Source organism: Nannospalax galili, unplaced genomic scaffold, assembly GCF_000622305.1.
Source record: "Nannospalax galili isolate Female #2095 unplaced genomic scaffold, S.galili_v1.0 scaffold769, whole genome shotgun sequence".
Taxonomy (NCBI): domain Eukaryota; kingdom Metazoa; phylum Chordata; class Mammalia; order Rodentia; family Spalacidae; genus Nannospalax; species Nannospalax galili.
In genome coordinates, this window is record NW_008360306.1 from 295120 (window position 1) to 319915 (window position 24796).

General features: G+C 44.3%; 2 protein-coding genes across 2 annotated transcripts in view; both read right to left on the reverse strand.

The window, feature by feature from the left end:
* Window positions 1–1055: 1055 nt before the first annotated feature.
* Window positions 1056–13133, reverse strand: Prkab1 (protein kinase AMP-activated non-catalytic subunit beta 1). Its single transcript, XM_008824417.3, has 7 exons — window positions 12746–13133; window positions 10250–10413; window positions 9008–9101; window positions 8620–8734; window positions 6501–6634; window positions 2602–2670; window positions 1056–2360 (listed from the first exon to the last, which is right to left on the reverse strand). Exons 1-7 carry the CDS (start codon window positions 12902–12904, stop codon window positions 2283–2285), a joined length of 813 nt encoding a protein of 270 aa, XP_008822639.1. The 5' UTR covers window positions 12905–13133; the 3' UTR covers window positions 1056–2282.
* Window positions 13134–21072: 7939 nt separating this feature from the next.
* Window positions 21073–24796, reverse strand: part of Tmem233 (transmembrane protein 233) — a 46143-nt gene continuing 42419 nt past the window's right edge. Inside the window, exons 3-4 of the mRNA XM_029559279.1 lie at window positions 23715–23775; window positions 21073–21208 (exon numbers count right to left, since the gene is read on the reverse strand). Of these exons, the coding sequence (XP_029415139.1) occupies window positions 21083–21208; window positions 23715–23775 (187 nt within the window). The 3' untranslated portion in view covers window positions 21073–21082. The remainder of the gene's footprint in view (window positions 21209–23714; window positions 23776–24796) is intronic.

The window sequence follows — 24796 nt, forward strand, 5'->3', positions numbered from 1 at the left end:
TGTGTCAGTCCCTTGTGAGTAGTACTAATTCACTGTTATTTTTAAGGTATATGTGGAGGTCAAAGGACGTCTGGTGTCCTCTGTTACTCTCTCCACTTTTTCCTTGCTCAACCTCAACCCCATGTTTCAACTAGGCTGGCTAGCCAGTGAGCTCCTAGGATCTGCTTGTCTCTCTGCACTCTACCTCTGGGGTTACAAGCACATACCACTTCTATGTGATTTTACCAAGTGCTCTTAACCAGCTCAGCCATCTCCCAGTCAGAGCAAATTTACATTCGGGGCTCGGTAGCTTGGGTCACTTCCAATAGGCAATCAGATTCTCCATTCTCTATTTCAGAAAGGTTAGCAGTGCTGTGCTTATTCATGTAGCTTTGCAGGTGTGGGTACCATACAATAGCTGTGGAACCCAGAGCTGGGTCCACCCCAACAGCACCCTCCCTCAGCAAGTTTCTGGTATTTGAACATCCATCTTTTATATTTTTGAGCTATGCTTTAAATACTATTTTAAAACTTACCTGATACTTGATTTTCTCATCTCTAAGATTCCCACCATTCGGGTTTTTAGGGTGATGTTAATTACCAGCCTGGAGCACTTTCTGGGCTACTGTCTACCTCCATGGACCAGGAGATCCAGAACTTCCCTTTTCTGCTAAACTTATTGACAATGTTGTCTGATGTCCATGAACAAAAGACTTAACCTAACCTTCCATGCTCTAGAGAGGAGGACAGAACAGCTCCAACTCAAAAAAATGTTGTGTGTCCTGCTGAACTTCCCTGTAGGGCTCATTTAAGAGTAGGAGACCAAAAGCACTGGCCTCTTGATGCTGCCCTCCTGCCCAAGCCAGGAAGCTTCTCTATGGTAGCAAGCAGTTCAGTGGGGTTCATTCTAGTTCATTCTTAGAGGCCCGTATCAGGTATGAGTCATGGGTGGGGAAGCTGTAGTTGTCTGGCCCACACCTCTAGAGAGCTACAAGATGGCACTGAGTCAACCTGGAAATAAGTTCTAATTGCTTCTGTACAACTGAATAGAGACAAAGCTTCACATGCATGCCCAGTTATTTTTACAAAGCTTTATTGAAACTTATACATCAAGGTGACAGCAATTCGTTGTTTTGAAAATAGTAACAAAAAAAGGTACCCGAACGCAGGCTTACCAAATCAATACTGGACACCAGTGAGCTTGCTTCTGCCTCTCTAGCAAGAACAAAAGGTATATGGTAACTTCCACCGACTAGGTGACAGGAACCTGTATCAACAGGCACATCTGTGGTATCCTCAAGGAAACCAAGCTGAGTGTAAAGAGGTTTTCATCTACACTGATCCAAAGGACACCTTCCCATGGGAATCCAGCAGGCTGCGGCCAGGTTCTAAGTTCCTTTCAGAGCAAGCAACAGCAGCTGCTGTGACATTCTTTGCTTACTAGGGCACAGATCCCTAGCTGAGTAGCACACATTGGAACCAAAAGGAGGAAGGGAGCTGTTATAAAGCTGTCATGGTAACTGTTACCCCATTACAATTAAAATGAGGAGCGGACAACCTTCTAACAAACGGTGGTCAGTCCTCAGGATCGTCCAGCTTAATGGAGAATACGGCAGTGGGTCTCAGAGAGTTGAAGTCTGTTCTGAGAACAATTATTGCTGAGCATAGTCACATGATCTCTATTCTAGTCCTGGTGACTTAAGTGCCTTAGGGTTGGACAGCCAGTGTCTCTGGTTTTAAGAAAGTACTTAGTGCACACAGTGTAGGCAACAATTGCAAAACTTCATCTGGAAATCAGACAGCTTTTAATTTCCATAGAAATTGCACCTCTCTGAAGCAGAGAAGGGGAGGCATCTATTGCTTTGGAAGGACTGGTATTGCGTAGTTCCACAGTGAGGCTTCAGCAGAGACAAGCCAGTGACCTTAGATGCAAATGAGAAATTTTGTGTGGCTTCAGTCCCTGCTTCCCAGTTTTACTAGCAAGTGTTAGCATTCCGGTTTGGCTTAAGATTGTCCCTGACCAGCTAAGGGGATGAGTCTGTAAGTACACATGTCCTCATGCATGCTTGTTCCAGAGCTGCAGAGTCCCAGTTTTCCCTTACATCTTTCTTGGACTTAGGGACTCAAGCTCTTCCAGAGTTGCTGTGCCTGGACAAACCTTCGAGTAGGACTTGGGTAAGGATGAAATGTCTTAGAAAGTGTGAAATGAACAATTTATAGTCCATTCCTCTGCAGGAAAGCATGCACGTGGGGAGCCCAGCAGTGCCAGCTGTCCCTGCAGCCCACTGCTGGCTCCTAGCTCTTCATATGGGCTTGTACAGCAAGGTGGTGACATACTTTTTCTTGTACCGGTGGGTTGCACTGAGCACCATTACTCCATCCTAAGGAAGAGGGTGGAAATGACCAAAGGCAGGACTGAGTAAGGGACTCAGATTTAGAGAATATGAATATTACCACAGGGCTTAAGGAAAACACAAACTCCTGGACCACCTTTGGAGCCTGAACCAGAATCTGTCTGGCCATGAAAGCTGCTCTGTATGTCAGCACCTGCAGGCAATCTTGGCACTAGGGTCCCTCAAAGCACGCTGAGAAACTACCATAAGGACATGCAGGCCATTTTACCTTGATAGAAAGTGCATAAAGATGGTTCAGCATGACATGATTGGGCTCTGGGAGCAGTGCTGGATCACACTGTGAAGGAATAAAGGGATACATGAGCATCTGAGATTCAGAAACCAAGACAATTCTTCCCATTTCATGGCATAGGGTACCCAAGGAGAGGAGACAGGCTCCCATGTTGACCTTTCTTCCTAAGCTGTGGAAGGGCTTGTCCAAGATGACAGGTGAGGCGAAGAGAGTTGTATATCTCATGCCAGTTGCATACATTAGTATGGGTGAAGTTTCTACCCTGATCTTTAGAGGGCCACAGTCCCATCCCTTATAGGGAAGAGGCAGGAAGATCAGAGTTCGAGTTCAAAACACTTTCAGGGAATGCAAGAAGATATGTCTATACTAAATGCTCCTGAGAAGTGCATTTTAAACTCTGGTATCCAAGGCTAGGAAAGGAACTGAGTGGACCAGGTAACTACAGGAGACACTTGGAGCACACCTGGCACTAGCGCTTAGGGCTGCCACCTTTTCTACTTGTCTGCAGCCAAAAATCTTGATTCTTTCCAATTATGCATTCTTAACTTTTATAAATGCTAATTCAAAAAGGGGGGTGGGGATCTGTCTATGGTGATTATTTCCTTGGTGGGCCTGTGCCTCATGGCCCCTGTTTGAAGGGAAGGGTATGTTCATGTCACTCAACACTCTGGGAATCCTAGGTCTGAAGTTCCTCAAGAGCTTCCAGCTGCCTGAGGGCCTCAATTGGCCCAAGAGATGGGGTGAAACCAATCCCTCTGAGGAGGTGTGTAAGTAGGTCTTTCCACATGAAAAGGTTGGCTGGCCTTCACCACAGCTAGGCACAGTCATCTTAAGAGCTTTTGAGGTCTGTCTACCTTTGTGTCCTGAGTGCTGGCTTAATGGTGTGTGCCACCATGCCTGGAAGAGGCTGCATCTTAAGAAGGTCTGCATTGGCTAAATTTGGGTTTGAGAAAATCTCTTCAGGGACAAAACAAGCTGTAATCCCACAATGTACATGTTTGTATGTCAAAAAAGGTGTGGATGGACAGCTAGAAAGCCAAGACCTAGTTCTCGCTCTGCAGTCAGCTAGGATCCTTGCAGCGCTATACCTGTCCTCACTCTAGGATTAATATCGCAGAGGCTGACAACTGTCAACAATTCCCATTGAGACCCTGCTGAGCAGGGTAGCTGTGGGACAGAATAAGGAGCTAGTGTTCACTGCCCTCAGGAATGCTGGCTCGGCCACTTGCTGGGTGATCTCAGCATTTAAACTTCTCAGGAAGCTTTTTAAAAATTAATTTTTAAAAAATTACAGATAAAAACTGTATTTAGTGTATGCAACACAGTATTTGGACTATGTCTAACACTGTGGAATGGCTACAATGACTCATTAGCATATACATTGCCTCATATACTGATCATTTTTTGTGGTTACAACACTTAAAATCTACTCTGTGCAGTTAGTGAGAAAGGGACTGCCTTCTCACTGCCTTCTGTTCCTGATTATGGATGCCATGTGACCAGTTCCCCCAAGCTCCTGCTGCTGCATCTTCCCTGATATGGACTGGACCTGTCTCCCTTAACCACATTTGTCAGTGTTGTATCACAGGAAAAGAGACTGAGATAATGGTATACTGTTCAACCTGGAAAAGTGAATCCTGTCATTTGTAACAAAATGGATAAATATGGTGGACATTAAATGAAGTCAGACACAGCAAGACAAAAACCATATGATATATGCAGACTCTTTTTAAAAAAAAAGGAGGGGGAGGGTGGAGAGATGACTCAGCAGTTGAGAGCACTGGCTATCCTTGAAGGAAACCTGGGTTTGATTTCCAGCACCCACATGGCAGCTAACAACCATCTGTAACTCCAGTTCTAGGGGATCTGACTCCCTCTTCTGACTTCTCCAGGTATTGCACGACAAGGGTGCACTTACACACATACAGGTAATTAAGCTCATACACATAAAATAAAAATAATAAAGTACTTAAAAAAAAAAAAGAGTAAATCGGAGAAAGTAGAATAGCAGTTATTGGTCAAAAGATACAAAATACCAGCTAGACATGAGGAATACATGCAAGAGGGACAGGTGCCAACAGTGCATTCCTCACAATCTCTCAGACAGCAGTTTGTGCTTCTGCCCCGATATCACTGAATGTCCCTGTGCGCTCCTCTCTTATTATAAAGCTTAAATAAGAGCACGTGGGAAGCACTTGGACTTGTGGCACAATAAAAGTACACCATTTGCTTTTCTAAAGTTTGGCCGCCTTTGACAGGGGTCCTGGTGCCGGCTGTCCCAAGCTCATATTCCTAGGCTCTTGACTTATCTTCAGAAGCTGTCTTCATCAGGGAAGTTGGCCAGTCATGCCTTCCTTTGTGGGGGATGGGGGGTGATGGTGTACTACCTTAGTTTAGGAGGGCACCAGATGTTCTCTAACCTAGAACTTTGGTAAAAGGAGAGTGAAAGGAAACAGTTTCACGCCACTCTTTAAAAGAGCGATTAAAGTCCTTGCAGTTCACCTGCTGCCTTTTTGAGATGCTGCCAATGTAGGGCTGGAAATGCAGTCAGCAGTGGGGTCTGAGGTATGCTGGTCCTGACCACTAGCCTCTTCCTGAATTATGTAGGAATGACCAACCCAACTGTCATCTGTGCTTGGTGCACTTGGCACAGAGGGAAACCTGGTGCCGAGAAAGGTAAGTCTTGTTGAGATGGAGTAACAAACTCTAAGATTCTCGTGATGGTCCAGGTGTGAGTGCTATAAGCTACATCTGAAAGCAGCAGAGCATGGGAAAGCTACTTCCGGCAGAATGTTGGCCGGCATGGTTGTTTTAGCAGCTTGTGTGGTTTGAATGTGTCCTCCAAAGTTCACATACTGGGAACTTGCTCTCTAGTGACAGCATGGATCCTAGCTGGTGATTAGGTCATGAGAGTGGAGCATGGATTAATTTAAGTATCACGAGAACAGGCTAGTCGTCTTAGGGGACTGTTAGAAAAGTGGGTTCAGTACTCCTTTGCCTTTCCACCTTCCACCATGGGCCCATGTGGCACAAAAGCCCTTCCCAGATGCAGGTGCCATGCTTGTGGACTTCCCAGCCGCCAGACCGAAACCTAATAAATTTCTTCATAAATGATGTGATCTTGAGTATTTTGTTTTAGCAGCAAAAAATGAGCTAAGACAGTATCTTATACATAGGACTAGGTTAAAGAGAATGGAAAATGAGCCACATGGGATAGTTGGCTGTTCTTCAATGGCCAGGATCCATACTTCATTTTTGCATGTCATATACCAATTTCCCAGAGGAAATGTATGTTAGTTAAGATGCCTCAAATTTTTTAAAAAAATTATTTTATATTTATTATTTTTTATTTTATGTGTATGAGTGTATTGCCTGCATGTGTGTAAGTGCACCTGTGTCATGCAATGCCCTTAGATGCCAGAAAAGGGCTTTGGGAGTCCCTGGAACTGGAGTTATAGACAGTTGTTAGCCACCATTTGAGTGCTGGGAATCAAACCTGGGACCTCTGCAAGTGTAGTCAGTACTCTTAACCACTGAGTCAACTCTCCAGTCCTGATACCTCAAATTCTGATCCAGGAGGACTGATGTTTCTGAAAGTAACTTAGTAATTAGAATTAGATTCTAAAATGTGGGGGCCAGAGGATGAATTCCCATATCAAGCTGACCAAAAAGGGATGGTTAATTTTTTTCTCATGAAAGTTGAAATGGGATGGGGCTTAGGTTGATGCCACACCCACTCTGGAAGCTTTCTTCAGCAGCCTGTCTCCAGGTCAGAGGAGGACCACACAGTTCCCACTCATGGGTGACACTGCACTTGCTTGCTGGCTGTTCTGTAAGAAGTGGGCAGAAAGGATGATCTGGGCAGAAATACTCACAGAGATCCCTGTGTCCTTGTTCAGGATGACCTGGAGCAGGTGTGGAGGGAGGATGGGTGGTGCTTTAAACCGCTCTTCTGGTTTGGAGATGTAAGGCTCCTGATGGTAGGGTCCTGGTGGGGAACTGGACAGTTCTGTTGGGAGATGGTAATAGGACACTCTGAAGACCAGAGTTCTAGAAGGAGTCTTATATAAGTGATGGCATCATTGTCTGCTTTGCTTTGTTCTTGTTTCCTCAATACAGATTTATATTTTCTTCAAAGACATTCATGCTCCAAAGATGAAGAGCAGAGGAAATGAAAAAAAAAAAAAAACCTTTGGAATTTGGGTGCCCAGAATAAATGTCAACAGTAAACTGAGATACCCAGTGAAAGACAGTTGTGGCAAAGCCATGAGTCTGGGTTAGACCAACAAGGAGGCCATTTCTAACTGCTTAATCACTCTTGTCAGCAGAATAAGGTTTCTCATTTCAGGCTGGGCTGGCAAACACCACAAAGTTCAAGGCTTGATGTGGGGAGGGATTATGTGGCTCAGCCTAAGTTATGAGCACTACCAGCCAGAATAAAACAGGTTTTACTAGGTACTAGCATATTTAAAAAATAAATAAAAATCTAATTTCTAGTGACTCAACCACCATCAGGATCTTCCCAAACTCTAATCTCATTTTCTTTACTATAAAGACATATTAAGAAGCTTCTAGAAACAGCTTAATTAGTGACATCTGCCTGGATGGAAGGTACTGAGCCATTATCAAACATCAGGATGAGTTCTGGTCAGCTGATCCCCAAGCTGCTCCAGATCCCACTTGATGTTCCCTGACTCTGCCAATTTTCCTAGGCCAGGTTCCCTTGACATTATCTAACCACACCCCAGCTGAAAACTGAGAAAAGCATTAAGTGGAGAAAACTGAACCATAAGGAACAAATACATGATATTGCAAGAAAACTTGAGTATCTAAACATGAGAAGTGTAGAGAGCCTGAAGTTGATTTGTCAGCAGTGAGGGGTGTACTCCTGTCTCCAGGAGACCTACAACAGAGACTTGACTAAAGGCTTTGATGTGCAACATTAAATTCTATTCGTCAGCAAGTGGGAGGATTATTTGGATATTTCCTCCATGGTCCATCTTTTACCTATCTGAAAAGGAAAAATAATCTAAAAGACAAGTTAGCTATCCAAAAGAAAGAACACTATTTTTGGATTTCTAAGTTCTGCTTAACAATCTTGACCTGACAGCTAGCCCACTGTGGTCAATTTACAACTGTGATTTTGGAACTGGTAACAATAAGACCCTGGGAGTAGAACTTCCAGGCCCAGCCAGGTGATGATGGAAACTCAATTCTGTAAACTGAAGTGACTCTGCTCTCTCAGACTGAGGATCGCGTTCCTGTCTCCTGCAGGACCCAGGAAGCAGCCCCTCACACAAGAAGGGAAAGAACTGGCATTGACACTTGGATTACAATGTGTTCTTTCTCCTGAATTGTCCCTCTCATGTTCCAGGTAGTTTCTTCCTGTGGGGTTTCGATGGAAAGCAATTCACTGAACACTGTGATCAGAAGACTCTTGGAAGACAAGCAAGTTAACTAGGACTGCATTGAGCAGGTTTCCAGAAGAGTTGTGCTACGCAGCCTATTTCCTACAGGGAGCCACTTTCTCCTCTGGTCAGGGAGTCTGACAAGGTGCTAATGGACTGCACAAGTGACAGCCAAGGTTACTGAGGTGTCCGTTTATCACCTGTCAGCCTGCAATTCTCCAGACACCACAAGTGGGAAATGAGCTGGCAGCTTCCCCAGCGTTTGTTCATTACTGACCCAACTTGGCCCCGTAGGGCCTCTTCAGCCCTGCCCCTGGCACGGTGTCAAGCTTTGGTTCTGATTCCACAGCCAAGTGGATCTACTCAACACCCAACAAGACATGGGTGATGACTATGGCTTCTTTGGAATGAAACTTTAAAAAACCAGAGCTGACAGAGTTAAGAATGGAGTACTGTGGACCAGAGAGCTACAATGGTCACCTGATTGAGCAGCTTTTGCTCAGGAGTGAGAGACAAGAGAAATGAGAGCACTCCAGGCTGCATAGACCCCTCCTGCACATGTGGTATAAAATAACTGTGTTCATACCAGACACATCGGAGCACTTTTGGGAATCCACCATTAAAGCATCAAATACTTCAAAGTCAGTTTTCTTCACTTGAATGATGTTGTTAACTGTGCCAAGCTGGCTGGTTACTATTGGCTGGGAAGAGACAGACAGGCAGAAATCATAATGTGGACGGTCTACAGAATTTTTCTTTAGAGGACTTGGAATTCCTGGCTGGCAGCTCTCACTGCCTGGCTAGCCACTCTTTGTCAAGTATGCCAACGGTCTGACAGCTTGTGCTATCTAACTCAGAGCCACACATAGGGAATTTTACCAGCAGGGAAAAGGGACCTAGTAGCAAACCATAAGGGAAGGTGATTTGTGTTGGCTGTGCAGGTACCCGAGGACTGAAGGCAGGAGGAAAAGTACCTCAGAAGGATCGTGTGTCCACTGACCGTCTACAAAGAACTTGTACTGATGCTCTCCTTCAGGTAGATCCAGAATGGCTACAAAGTTATTGTGGCTGCAGGAAGGAACGAGACAGCATGTCAGCTGGGGGGGGGGGGGGGCACTGCCCTCTTAGCTCGCAGTCACAAAATGAAACAAAATGGTTCCATGCACAACCAAGAGCTCAGCTGAAGGAGAGCAAACATGTTCAACCAATTTAGACAATTCACAATAGAGATCTCAACCGAGAAAGGCAGCGGGCAAGGTTTCCAGAAAACTCACTTCCCTCAGATACAGGAATCTATAATCCCAACACTAAAAGGTCAACAATTGGACACCTGTGCTTTTCAACTGTGCAAGCAAAATACACCTGGCAGTCCTGGACACCAAGGAGAATGACCACAAAGACAAACCTAAGCCGAGCTTCCCCTGAGTCAGTCTGCCTTGGATTGGGGAAGGGATCAGTATAATAGGATGCACAAACATTCTCTAAAGAAACCTGTAAACATTCCCAGAAGCCCCTTCCATTTGGCTGTTTCTTTGCCTGACTTGAACTGACTTGTGACTACTGGGCCCAGTGGTTCCCCTCCCTCTTCATTGTGAACCCTGGAAACACAGGCATTGCCCTAACAGTCAGGTTGGCGTAGCAGGGAACTGGTTTCTCCCTTCATGTCACCAACAGTGGTCACCAGTGAAGGTGTTTCCTCGCGGACAATGTGAAACAGAAGTTTACTCCAGGGTTCTTAATAAAGTGCCTTACTATATCCTTTTGAATGATGTCTGCAGAGTATGTACCTTCCAAACAAAATATACAGAGTTAAAGTTGGAAAGAACCTGGAAGGTCACCTGGTCACAGAAGTGACTATTTAGTACAGGCAGCGTGGGCTCAAATCCATGTCTCTTAAGATTCCCAGCCCAGAGCTTTCCCCACTGCACTAGGAAGATTTCTTCTCCTCAGAAGAAATGTATAGCTGACTAGTGGAAAATCATGGCACAGAAACATTCTCTACTGAAAGATGTTGCTTTCTTCTAAAAAAGATGTGTCTATAACCAGTGACTTCTTGGGTTTGAGCTCTAGTCTATAACTTATTAAGCAAAATTACTCTTTCATTCAGCATCTATCTTACAAAAATATCCTTTTTGTTATTCACTCATAGAGATCTTTTTGCAAAAAACTACATCCACAGGCTAAAACAAGATGTGAATGAACATCCAGGCAATTACCTTCTTGTGAGGGGAAGTTTACTCCAGTTGTTGAAGGACCCAGATAAGTAAACTTCCTTTCCACCCCCTGTCCATCGAAATACAGTTGGTCGAGCCTGGGCAGGAGCTTTATCGTTGACTTCAAGGTCATGCTGCCAGGCCAGGAATTCCTCCTTCTCTGGAGCCTAGAAGCAGAACACTTTATTCAGGGATAGGAAACCATTAGTGAGCTCCCTACACTGGACTGTTAACACTGACAATTCATTTCAAACAGGCAGCCACTGCCACTTACAGCCACTTGTGCTTGACCCCACACCTGCAAAATGGAGAGAATAAAAACAATGCCTTCTGAGGGTGCTGTGAAGTCCACGGCATCCCATGTAAAATATTCTGCACAATGTCTGACACACAGTGAGCGCTTACTAACAGCTGCTACTGCTGTTATTAGAGGTTGACATAAAAATTCTAGAGGAAGCTAGAATACCTACTTGGAAGAAAAGTGCAATGACTCCAAGACTAGTTTAATAATGTCTTTCTCCATTAAACAAGGTTTTGGGGTACATGAAAATTTATTAGGGACAATTCCAGAGCTGTTAAAACTGACAAGTTTGGACTGTAAGGGCAGAACTATCCACCAAGTCTGGACTAAGCACAGAGGAGAAACAGATAGATAAAGCAGAGACTGGCCCCTTTATGGAATTAATAATATCTGGTGAGCTAAATACAGAGTAAACACAGCATTCTAGCTCATGAGAAACACATGCAGTCCCACCTAGGTGAAACACAGTTCAATCTAGCTCATGAGAAACACATGCAGTCCCACCTAGGCGAAACACAGTTCAATCTAGCTCATGAGAAACACATGCAGTCCCACCTAGGTGAAACACAGTTCAGTCTAGCTCATGAGAAACACATGCAGTCCCACCTAGGTGAAACACAGTTCAATCTAGCTCATGAGAAACACATGCAGTCCCACCTAGGTGAAACACAGTTCAACAGGGAGCGTTTATATTTTTCTGCAGTCATAAGTCAAAGACTCTGTATTTCTAGGAGAGGAGAAAGCCCTAAAGCGAGTCCTGGAGGGTTCCAGCACCTTCATTTCAGATACTGATCTGATCTTATCTGAAAGACCAGCTGTCAATGTATAGATTAAATAACAGATTGAAATTGCTTTAGTGGGATAACTAACTGTAGCCAAAATGGTGAACTGGGGTAATGACTATTTAAAAGTATCTGGAGCACTAAGGTCAGTGTACCTGCTACTACTCAGCAACCTCTGTAAGAGGGGACAGAACTTAAATTCTGTATAAATAACCTGCTTGGTTGGAATTTCTTGGAGTTCTGCAACAGTAACAACACACTTTTTTTGAGAAAGAAAACAAGTACATTTAGTGCATTGCACAGGGCACAACATAGACTTCTGGAAGTAGGTTTTTCCTATGGCATCTTATAGCCTTGGGACCAAAATGACTTCTAGGGGTGGGGAAGACCTCAGGTTAGTCAGTGGAGAAACATGATTTTGAAGTTCACTGCACACACCTCCAGGAATGCAGCAGGTTCAGAAAACAAGTTCAAATCACAGGACACAGCTCCAATAAAAGCAGGCAATTTAAAGTTAGACTCAAAACTAAGATCTAAGAAAAACAATGTGAACACCTAGCCCAATTACCGAGGAAGGGGATGAGAGGCCAGACAATTAGTCTGTTTAAGCAATGATTAATAGGCAATAAGCAACCCGGAGGTAACATAGTCTATGTTGGTCAGAGAGTCCCTTCATCCTTCCTAAATCTAGTTTATTCCTTTAAAGAATTAGTTCTTCTTTCCAGAATCACTGAATGCTTTTGGACTGGGTCCTGCAGCTGGAAGCAAGGACCACATCTATGTGGTCAATAGAATGTGGCTGAAGCAGGAAGTTCCAGTTTGACTTGCAAAAATATTTGCTCTAGTCTCCTTAAAACCTAAATCGTTCCTTAAAGCTAGAGAGGGTAAAGCTGCTAGCTGCCTCTTTCAGACTTACACTTCACTTACTGTGGAATTACTTTTTCAGGCTTGCTGTACAAAAAATATCAGGGTGGACCCAAAGTGTCAGAGCCTAACACCTCTGGCAACGGCAATGTGCCATTCAACTTCCCTTTCAGCTTCGGTATGTGCTCTGGTATACCTCCAAAACGAACAAACCACCTTTTGAAAAAAAGAAAAAGCGCCCAGTCTGCGTGCGGGTGAGAAAGGATTTCTCAGAGAGCCCTGAAATCAATTATACCTAAGAGAAAAGCAGACTCTGGTGCTCAATTACTGCCCGCTCCATTCTTAATTAAGAATCTGCACCTCGGTCCCAGAGCTGCTTTCTCCTTAATGATGCTACACGCAGCGCCGGGTGCCAGTCTCCAGTCGGTAATTAGGCTCCGGTTCCTGGACCGCACTGAGAGCCCTGCACCGCGGAAAGGGCCACCTCCCTCCCGGCATCAAGTGGGATGTAGCGGGAACCAGGAAGGGACTCGGCTTCCCCACTCTCCGCACCTTGATCTCCTCCGAGTGGAAGAGGTCGGCGTCTTCGGGGCTGTCCATCAGGATCTTGGGCCTGTCCCCGTCTTTGGTGCCCCCCGAGCTGTCCCTGCGGGGCGTCTTGTGGCCGCCCTGGCGCTCCAGCGCGGCGCGCTCGCTGCTCGTGTTGCCCATGGCCGGGATAAGGGGACACGGGGCGGGGAACGGCGCCTGGCTGCGGGGCACGGACCCAGACCCCCGAGCCGCGCAAAGGCGCGGAACCACGCCTCTCGGGCCGGAGCCAGAGAGCACTGGGAACCCCGCCGGACCGCTTCGCCGGCCACAACTTCAACTCCAGAAGCGGGAAGGTAACCTGACACTTCCCCAGTAACTCCCCCAGCGCTGAGCAACTTCCGCTTCCGGCCTGGCCCAGCGTTGAAAGGAGGGCTGTGGCCCGGGCAGCCTCACTTCCGTTTCCGGTCCGAGAGAGCCGGGTGGAGGGCGGCTCCCCTCCGGCCTCGAAGTGCGCAGTCGCAGTGGGAGGTTCAGGGCGGCTCCCAGGACTTGGCTTCTTTGGGCCCGCAAGAGGCGCCACTGGGTCTCCCTCGTCCGCTCTGGACAGAGATGTGATGATGCCCTCCTCTCTACACTGCAAAGGGCAAATCTAAGAAACCTTGAGTCGCTTCCGTAAATGCACTAGTTGTCACACTTTAGAGTGAATTAGAATAATCTAGTGTTCTTTTAAAATTTCAGCCCTCTCTCCAGACCTACCGAATCCTAATTTCTGCAGACCATCATGGGGGATGCACACTGTCTTGCGGGTGTTTAAGAAAATGGCAGACCTGGCTGGAAAGATGGTTCCACCTCCAAACAAATCCATGGAGTAGAAGTGGTGTAGGCCCACAGGAAGGAAGTGATGTAGGTAGTTGAGGGATTTTGTCTTGAGTCCAAAACGGACAGGCCAGGGTAATGGGTGAGATCTAGAGGAAGGTTTTCGTAGAACTAACAACCACAGTCTGAATTTACTCAGTGTAGTCAGAAATATTGAATATGCTTGCTGAGGTGAATAAGCCAAGATGGCAAGGATGAACAAGAATATACTCTTTGAGTTGTTTTTCTAACTGTGACTCTGACTTTCTTAAAGTAGGCAAATGAGGAACCCATGAGCTTTAAGAGATAAAGAGGCAAAAACACTTCTGGCTCCTTATCAGAGCTTTTTGTATGCTTTGATGTCGGAGCAAAGTTTCAAGACTTCTGCTCTGACTTAGATAACAATGAAAGCGTGAGTCCGATGTCGAACACCACATATGATGTCTGGAAGGTGCTGTCAATGTTTTCCAGTCAATGAGACAGTCCAGTTCCTGGGGTTGCACAAGCAAGCGGTGCTCAGAGTTGCCTGTTCTAGAGGGCATACCTGTGTTGAGATTTTGCCTCAGTTCCTTTCCCAAGACTGTGTTGCCTGGAGGAATAGGTACCTCTTTCTAATTTGTGTAACTTCTCCTCGTGGGCTAACAGCAGCCCCTTTTCAACAGGAAAAACTTAATATAAGAATCAGAGGTATGGGCTGGTGAGATGGCTCAGTGGGTAAAGGGACCTGTTGCCAAACCTTGATGATCTGAGGTTGATCTCTGGGACCTACATAGTGGAAGGAAAGAAGAGACACCTGAAAGTTGTCCTCTAACCTCCGCAAATGTACCACACCCTCACAAAATAGGTAGAAATAGATAAATAAATAATGCTTAAAAGAGGAATCAGAGATAGTTGAGTATCTTCCATAAACACAATGCTTATAATTAAATTCTGGGAAACAACACTGAAATTTCCAAAAGGCATTTTAGGCGTTATGGAGCTAGAATTAAAAAAAAAAGTGTTGTTTGTTGTTGTACCATGTGGAGTCAGGTGGATGAATTTTCATCTGCTTTACAAGATATATTTGGGATAGTTTACTTACAATACTGTGTGGGTCCTTCAAAACTGATTTTGACATATACTCTGAGATCTCAAAGCAATAAAGCTGAGGACATGAGGTCTGGTCACTGCTGATAGGAGAGTCTCTGCTGTATTATAGTAAATTTTCATGGACAGAAGACTAACATTAGTATCCGCTACTGGCCCCATGTTGAAAGTCGCAAGTAGGATTTAAATAGAAAGCAAGTGATTCATGTAATTGCCCACAGAGGCCAACAGAGGACACGGGATCCCTTGGGGCTGGAGTTACAGGCACTTGTGAGGGGTCCTCTAGAAGAGCAGCAAATGCTTTTAACCACTGAGCTATCCCTCCGGACCACACAATATGCTCTTATTTTTTTTGTGTGTGTGTTTTTGAGACAGGGTCTCCCTGTAGCCCCAGCTGTCCTGGAACTCACTATGTAGACCAGGCTGGCCTTGAACTCACAGAAATCCGCCTGCCTCTACCTCCTGAGTGCTGGATTAAAGGAGTGCGCCACCATGCCCGGCTGACAATATACAACATGCTTTTAAAGACACTTCTCATGATAGCCGATGACCTTCAGATGTGCCCACTCTGCTGCCTGAAGGCCGTGTGCGTCCCAATATAGCTATGAATCTGGCCCAACATAAAATCATAAACATTGAAAGTATTACGAGTTTCTTTTTATAATTTTTTTTCCTTCGGTAACTGGATAGTATGGTTCTGAAGCATGAACTTTGTAGATGATGATGTCATATAGAATGTCAGAAGGTTGGACATGCCAAAAGTGCTCAGCCTGTAGACCAGTTGGAACCCCTGGGAAGGGGCAGGGACAGTTTGTTGAAAAAATCTTGAGGGTGGAGCGAGTGGCAAAAGGAGAAAGCAGCCTTCATGTTAGAGATCAGCTATCAATGTCAGCCTCCGGTGGGGCGAGGTGGCCTCAGGTGAAGTCAGGTCAGAGTTGGGTGATTTTCCTCCACCCTGGGTTCCCTTCTTTGGCTTTGTAGCCCCATCCCTGTTATTTATCTTTATGTACCCATGTTTCACAATTCTTCCAAACATCAGAAATGTACCTTCTTTCCCTTGTTTCTCCACAGATGTGGGTGGGAGCCCACTCCCTGTTGGGATTGAAGGCGGGTGTGTGCCAGGAGGATTAGAGTGTCTCTGAGTCAGAGCCGTAGTCTTCTCACTGGCCTAAGACTGGTTGCGGAAGGCAGCTAGAGGTGGGAATGGCAGGATGGCTCTTACAATAACAACAACTTGTTCTCCTGGTAAATAATCCACTCCTAGGAGATCTGACCCATTTCTACGAGACAGTATCAATCCATTTATGAGGGCAGAGGTCCTAGGACCTAATTATCTTCCCCTAGGCCCCGCTTTTAAATTTTTTCACATTTATTTATTTATTTATTTATTTATGTACTGTGTGTGCATTTGTGCCAGGGTGAATGCTTGGAGGTCAAAGGACAGCTTGAAGGAGTTGGTTTGAGACCAGCCCATGCTACATAGTGAGACTGTTTCAAAGTAATAACAACAACAATAATAATGAGAATAATAATTTGTTAAAAATGAGGGCTGGGTGATTCAGAGCCAAGTCTCTGGATTGTTTGGATTGCACATTGAAGATAAGTCATTTTGTATGTCTAAGAATTAGTTAACCTTGGGAAGGACCATCCATTTCTGGTGAGTGAGGTCCCAACATTGTAAGGGAAAGAACAAACATAAAATAGAGAAAATTAAAAGGCATGATAATTCATTTATAATAAGACTTACAATTTTGACTAGTTTAAGTGTATAGCTCAGTGACATTAGGTACATTTATGTTGCAGAGTACCCATCACCATCATCTACCCATAGAACTTAAAAATATTATTTATTTTTTATTTTTCTCGAGACAGAGTCTTACAGCGTTGCCCAGGAGGGTTTCAAACTGCTGTGTTGAAGTGACCCTTCTGCCTCAAGCTCTAGAACAGCAGGGAATACAGGTGCAGGATATCACATCTGATTTGAATAACCCTCTTCATCTTGAAAAACTGGTAAACTACCCATAAAATAACTCATTTTTCCCTTCTTCCCCTTGGCCCTGAAAACCACCAATCTACTTTCTGTGTCTTTGAATTTGGCTACACTTTTATGACTAGAATCAAGCCATATTTGTCTTTGGTGTCTGACTTCTTTCACTGAGCATGACATCTTTAAGATTTATCTATGTTGTAGCATGTATCAGAATTTCCTTCCTTTTTAAGGCCAAATACCATTCCATTGTATGGCTGTACCACAGTTTGTTTACCTAGTTCCTCTGTCAGTGGGCATAGGTTTCTTTTGTTTGTGGGCTATTGGGAATAACATTTCTATAGCTGTCTCTTCACAGCCCTGCTTTCAGTTATTGTAGGCATTCGCCCAGAAGTGGACTTAGATCATATGCTAATTCTGCTGTTAATTTTGAGGTGACTGTCATACAGTTTTCCATGGAGGCAGCACTATTTTACATTCATACCAATGGTTCCCAAAGGTCCCAATCTCTCCAGATCCTCTTTATGTTTTCCAGCAGTTTTATCAGTTTCAGTTTCACATTTAGATCCACCATCCTTTCTGAATTGATTTTTGTGTGTGGTGTGAGTATGGGTTGAAGGTTCCTTTTTGGTATATAAACATCTAACCATCCCAGCATTCATTTATTGAAAACACACTATTTTCTCTATTGAATTGCCTTTGCAACTTTTTAAGAAACTATATGATGTATTTATGAATTCTTATTTCATCTCACTGGTTTCCATGTCGACCTCGTTAATACTGTCTTGATCACTGTGGCTTTCTATGTCTTAATAAATCTTTTTTTTTTTGAGACAGGGTCTCCTTGTAGCCCCAGCTGTCCTGGAACTCACTATGTAGACCAGGCTGGTCAAACTCACAGAAATCCACCTGCCTCTGCCTCCCAAGTGCTGGAATTAAAGGTGCGTGCCACCACACCTGGCTGGCTTTCTATGTCTTAAAATCAGTCAGTGTGAGTCCTCAGCTGTTCCTGTTTGTCAATATTGTTCAGTTATCTCAGTTATTTGCCTTTCTATATAAATTTTAGACTTAGCTTGTCAGTTTCTACAAAAGGTGTGCTGAGATTTGGTGGGGCCTTCACTCTTGTAAATTTGTTCACCTATTTAACATTTTTAGTTTTATCCCCATACATACTAAAGACATTTTTTGAGGCAGAGTATCATGTAACCCAGGTTGGTGTCAAAAATCACCATGTATTGCTTGAATTTTTGATCCCCCTGCCTCCACCTCCTGATGTGCCATAGCATGCTTATGAGGGTCAGAGAATAAATTGTGAGTCAGCTCTTTTTCTCCACTGTGAGAGTCCTAGGGATCAAAGTCTGGCTGTCACACTTGGGGACAAGTCCCTTTACCCACTGAGCCCTCTCCATGGCACCTACTTTTAGCTTTTCAAAGGAGATTAAATAAGGGAGGAAGACCTGCCTTGAATGTGGGTGGCACCAGCCCCTAGCTGGGGGCCTGGATGGAATGAAATGGGAAAAAGAGGAAGGCCTGGAGGTATTCTCTGATTCTTGACCACCTTGGTATCAATTTCTCTTCTTTGACACACGTTCCATGCCATGGTAGATCAGAAATCTCTGAAACCCTGGGTCAAAATTGGTCTTCACTCCTTTAAATTGTTTCTCCAGGTGTTTGTCACATTCATGAAACACTAAGCAAAACAGTATTGGCTCCAGGAAGTGGGCTGTTGCCGTGTCTAAACTTAACCAGGTATTCTTATGCCTTTGGAACTAGTTTATAGGAGAAATTTGGAAGAATTTGGAGATGGGAAAACAAAACTATGTGTATACAATGAGTAGAGCTCAAAGAGTAATTGTGATGGGAGCTTAAAAAACCAGTGTGCCTACAGCAATGGTGTCAGCATGCACAAAACCCGTGTAAACTCAATCAAACAAAAACCCAGCATAGAACTTGGGAAATGGGCCGCAGTCCCCAACCTCAGTCGAAGAACTATTGGCAACTGATTACTACCAGGTGGGAAAGAGTTGATCTTTAAGGAAGACTCTAGATAGGCTGACTAGACCCCGGTGGATGAGCTTGCACCGAGGGACATCTGGGTACACAAACTTAACTCAATAGGCCTTAATATGTATGACAGAATGCATGAAATCTGCTGGAGGGATATTGGAGGTGTGGATAGGGGAGAGGGTATAAAGATGAGTAAGGTGTTTTGCATGAAAAGCACAAAAGTTCAATAAAAATATACAATTAAAAAAAAAAAGTCGGGTGTGGTGGTGCATACCTTTAGTCCCAGCACTTGGGAGGCAGAGGCAGGTGGATCTCTGCGAGTTCAAGGCCAACCTGGTTTATGTAGTGATTTCCAGGGAGACCTTGCCTCAGAAAGACCAAAAAAAAAAAAAAAAAAACCTACCACCACCAAAATTATATTAGGTATGAAAAGTAACCTAGAGATGATTTAAGCTCTACAAGAGGATGTTAATGTGCTATATATAAATGGGGAGTCATTTTACCCAGGGGACTTGGACATCTTCAGGTTTTGGAAGCCTCAGGGATGAGAAGGTTCTAAGTTCAATTCCCTATGGATACCAAGGGCCGACTGTACTCATATCTAGTCATTGATGGCCAATGTAAACATGTAAAAAGTTTAGCACAAAGCCTGTTAGAGAGCAAAGGATAGGCTTGTTGTGCTAACCTAATGTATTTTTTAATGGTTCAACAGCTTTGAAGCAACAGAGTTAAGAATTGCAGAATATGAGGACTGAAGACTAAAACTATGTGTGATGTGCTGTCTGTGTGGTGGATATGCACATGCATGTGGAGGTCAAAGGAGGACTTGGGCGTCCTGCTCCATCACTCTCTGCTACATTCCCTTGACACAGCGTTTCACATTGAGCCTCAAGTTAAGCTGGCAGCCAGTAAGTCCCAGTGTTTTCTGTCACCCCTTCACCCCATCCCCAGTCCCCAGGCATGCAAGGCCACACTTGACTTTTTTTTTTTTTGATACAGGATCTCCCTATAGCCCCAGCTGGCCTGGAACTTGACCAGGTTGACCTCCATCTTACATCAATCTGCCTGCCTCTGCTTACCCAGTGCTGGGATTAAAGGTGTGCACTACTATGCTGTTGGCTTTTTACTTGGGTGCTGAGGATTTGAACTCAGGTCCTTAAGGTTGCAGGGCAAGCACTCTTACCCACTGAGCCATCATGTTTCCAGCCCTGGAGTCAGCTTTTGTCTTCCATAATACTGGATATTTGATTATCTCATCTACATCAGGTATTTTGAAGGAACAGAGATGTAAATAATTGTCTCAGCATTACTTTTGTGAAATTCTAGGCCAGAGACAAATCAGAGTGAGTGATACTGAAAATCACTCCAGTGATCAACCAGAAATCCTGCTTTAAAGTAGTGGACTGAACCTACTTCTGTGATTTGTTCTAGTGACCACAGGTTAGCAAATAATACCTTCCTCAGCTGGTTCTTGTGAAGGTTAAAAGCTGTGATGCATCACAAAGTGCTTAGAATAGTGCTTCACATTATAAGAGCTTTCAGGGCATTAAGGTCTGGGGGTGTAACTTAGTGGAAGAGCACTAATCTAGCATTCACAAGGCCGGACGGAGTCCAATTCCCAGAACTGAAGCAACAAAAACACATTAGGTAATTTGTGCTTTACTGTAGATTTTTGGGGGGGGGTGGATTTGGGGATCAACCATGTGCTATAAACATGTTCTGTACTACTGACCTACATGTCCATCCCAATTTCTTTTCTTTATCAAAGTCACGCCATTTCCTTCTAGTTTTTTCCTGGATAACAATTACAAAACTCAGGTGTGTAAGGCAAGCATGAGGAACACCTCAGAGTGCCTTTCTCCATCATTCCCACTAGAGGGCACCCTAAACTCAAAAGAGGGCTTGAGAAAGGCCACTCAGCCTGGACAAGGTTTATTTTGGACTTTTCTTGACAGTATAGAGGCATTCTTATTTTTTCTTTTTGTTAACCTATCATGATAGATAATAAAAGAAAAAAGAAAGCATGTTTTGGGACATAATTTTCAGCCAATACTTCGATTTAGCTTCATCTTAGCTTAAAATCAGGTTGAAATCTGTTGGATAATGGCAAGATGATGGAGAAATCCTTGATTCCGTTTTTTCCATTTCCTCTCTTTTTAGATTCCTCCATTAAAATTTTTTGTTTATTATTTATTACTTTTATTTTATGTGTATGAGTGTCTGCATGTATATAAGTTCACTTTGTTGTCCAATGCCTGGGGAGGCCAGAAGAGGGTGTTGGATCCCATGGGACTGGAGTTATGGATGGTTGTTAGCTGCCATGTGGTTGCTGGGAATCAAACCCATATCCTCTGCAAGAGCAGTCAGTGCTCTTAACCGCTGAGCCATCTCGCCAGTCCTCCATCTCTCCTTTATTCACTCCCTCACTTACCCATCCACTGGGTAAGCAACCACAGAAAGCTTTCTGTATGCCAAGTCCTGAGTGAAGTCCAGGAATCAGAGGTGAATATGCTGCATGTGGATACTGCCTTTGTGGCGCTCCTAATGTGCTGGGGGAAACAGACATCAAATGATAGTTACACAAAGTATATCTAACCCCACTGTGGTTAGACATTTATTTATTATTAATGTTTGTGTATGTTGTGGGGTGTGTGTGTATGTATGTAAGCAATAGCCCATGTGTGGAGGCTAGTGAACAACTTTCTGGAGTTGGTTCTGGGATCCCAGGGGTCAAAGTTGGGTCATCAGGCTGAGCCACCTCACTTGTTCTGTGATTAGGCTTTTAACAAGGCCAAACAAACATGCAAAAATAAACCCTTAGGTTCTTGAAGATCTGGCATGTCAGAGAAGGCCTCTTAGAAGAAAAGTGTGTTAGACAGTGTCATCTCTGTGGTCAAGTACCAGAGAGAAGCGATTTAAAGGAGGGTGTGTTTATTTGGGCTCACAGTTTTGGAAAGTTCAGTCCTTGGTCCTTGGCTCTGTTGCTTCTGGGCTTTTGGAAGCAGAACAGGATGGTGGTGGGAGTATGTGGCAGAGGTACTCACTTCGTGGCAGACAGGAAGCAGAGAGACAAACAGAGGGGAACCTGGGACCAGATACAGCCCATAGTTACCTAATTTCTCCAACTAGGCTTCCCACCCCCCACCGTTAAATTTCCAGATCCTTCCAAAACAATGCCATCAACTGGTGACCAAGTTCAACAAAGAATTTGTGGGGACATTTCATATTGAAAACATAACAAAAGTTACTTACAATAAGGAGACAATGAGGTGTTTAACCCAAGATAGATAGGCATTAGTTAGGAAAGGGATGCATGGAGAAAGAATTTTTCACTCACTCAACAATTATACACAGAGTGTCTGCCAGGAGCCACAGCCTATTCTAGATGCTCTGTACACCGGTGAGTGAACAGAACACACAATCTCTGCCCTCAGGATACTGACATCCTAGAGGGAAGAGACAGACAATAAGGAAGTAATCAGCAAAGAGTAAGTGATTGAACAGATAAGGAAATTACAAGTAGTGGTAATTCCCAAGGAGATAAAACAGGGCGACTAGAAGTACAGTAGCTGCCTTACATGGGAGTTCAGTCAGCCTTCTCCGAGAGTTGTGCATGAGGAAAGGTCAGCTGTGTGAAACCTGGGGCGGGTGTCGGTGTGGCCTGGAGACAGGAATGATGTCAGAAGGTCAGGGTGTGGCTGCAGTGGAGGGGGTTGGAAGAATGGCAGGAGAGCAAACCTATAAGGCTGCCATGGGGCTGACCACACAGGTCTTTGCAGGTTATGGTAAAAGTTTGGGTTTGATTTCGTGGAAGGCCATTGGGTGGGTGGGTTGAGTTTCAGCAGAGGAATGATGGCACCTGATTTAGGTTTTGAGGTCACCCTAGCTGTTGTGTGTGTGTATGTTGTATGGGTGTTGTTATGGTTAGGTATGATTCTTGCCTTGACACAATGTCAACTCACCTGGGAAGAGAGCCTTAATGAGGAATTGTCTAGATCAGGCTGACCTGTGGGCTTTTCTGTGGGGGATTGTCTTGATTACATTAATTGAGGTAGGAAGACCTCCCTCTCTCTGTGGGAGGCACCATTACCTAGGGAGCAGATTCTGAACTGTGTGAGTGGACAAAGCAAGCTGAACATGAGAAACATGCATACATTCATTTCCTCTTGTCTTGCCTGTGGATGTGATTGACTAGCTGCTCCGAGTTCCTGCCTTGCCTTCCCTGCAATGGTGGACTATAATCTGGAACTGTAAGACTAATAAACCCTGTTTCCCTTAAAGTTGCTTTTGTCAGGGTATTTTATCACAACAGGAAAGGAAACTTGACAGGCATGAATGTCAAAGAGTACAGTAGGCAGAACCATGATCTCTCCAAGGCATTCCCATATCAATTTCTGGATCATATGACTGTGCTAGGTCACACAGAAAGGGAGAATTAAGGGAGCAGATGGAATTGAGGTTGCTAATCATCAGACCTTAAAATTTGGAACTCCCTCACTCAGCAGCAATCAGTCTCGAATAGTTCTCAGTCTAGTACCGGCCTGCCACCTATTTCTCTCCTTCCCTTTGGGCCCTTGTTTAATTGAGTTGACATGGGTCCCATGCTTGATGCCACACATTTACACTGAAGGGCATTTGGGTACAAATGCCTGAATGAATAGGACTTATCATGTATGGCGGAATACATGAGGTTTGGTGGGGGAGTCTGGGAGGCATGGGTGGGGGAGAGGATCTAAATTTGATTAAGAACTGTTGTATGAAATTACAAAAGGTCAATAAAAATATAAAAAGAAAAAACATAGGAAAAAATATGGAACTCACCCTGTTTATCCACATGGGCACAGTGTAATGACAATGTCCTTAAATGAGGATGAAGAGGCCAAAGGAGTCAGAACAAGAGAGATGTAGTGGGCAGAAGAGTTGAGTAGCAATTGCTGACTTTGAAGATGGAAGGGAGTTATGAATTAAGGAATGTGGGAAATCCCTAGAGGGTGGGAAAGGCAAGAAAGAAAAAAAAAAGTAATATCCCTCAGAGTCTCTAGAAAGAAATCCAACCTTGCTGCCATCTTGATATTGGCCCAGGGAGACCCATTTCAGACTTCTGACATCCAGAATCCTGAAATAATAAATTTGGGTTAAATCACTATGTTTATGCTTTATTTACTTTTCTCATCCTATGACAAAATCCATGACAGAAATAGCTTAAGGAAGGAAGGATTTATTTTGGCTCCCAGCTTCAGAGAGTTCAGTCTATGGTTATTTGGCGCCGCGTATTTGGGCAGAACATCAAGGTGATGGGAACAAGTGTTAGAGGAAGCTATTTTCTCTAGACCAGAAATCTGGGAGAGAGGAACCCAACCTACAGGATGATGTCACCCCCACTCAGGGCATGCCCGCTCGGTTAATTCTCTCTCAAAACACTCTCACAGACACTCCCACAGGCATGCCTCTCCAATCTCGTAGGAGATTCTAAAACTAGTGGACAGTGAAGATTAACTGTCATGGTTTGAGATATTTGTAACACCATCAGAAATTGAAGCACAGGGAGCCTTTTAAGGAGGTTACTGTTTAGATGGGTATCAATAATGGCTCAAAGAACATTTATTTACCTTCTACATGTCGATCTGTGTGAGGTCCTCTTTCATGCTAGTCATCAGGCCATTGGTTACCCTTCTGTAGGTAGTATTTGGCTTTTAAGGGTTGCTTACTTTCACACCAAAACACTAGTTCCCATTCCTGTGAATTCTGTGTCACCCTCAGGAAATAAACACTTAGAGGCAATGTCAGGAGCAGCAACCTTGGGAAAAATGAAATGGCTGGGACACATCTGTGGATCAGAGTATGGGTGCGAACTGGGACCACCTACACTTGGGAAGGAAAAGGGATGAGCAAGGTGACCCAGCCACTGACAGTTTGACTGGGAACTCATCCAAGCTTGAAACAGGGACACAAGATGAAATGAGGTGCCTGATGAAAACAAGCCCCGCAGGCAACCCTGCAGCCTGCTCCCACCTTCTGATAGAAGAATCTCTATTGGAATCACTCAGTCTTTGGAAAGGTAATTCCTTCTCTCTGTGGCTTTTCTGGCAGTGACAGGTAATACTTGAGTAGCATGTATGATTCTATGTTGATGAACA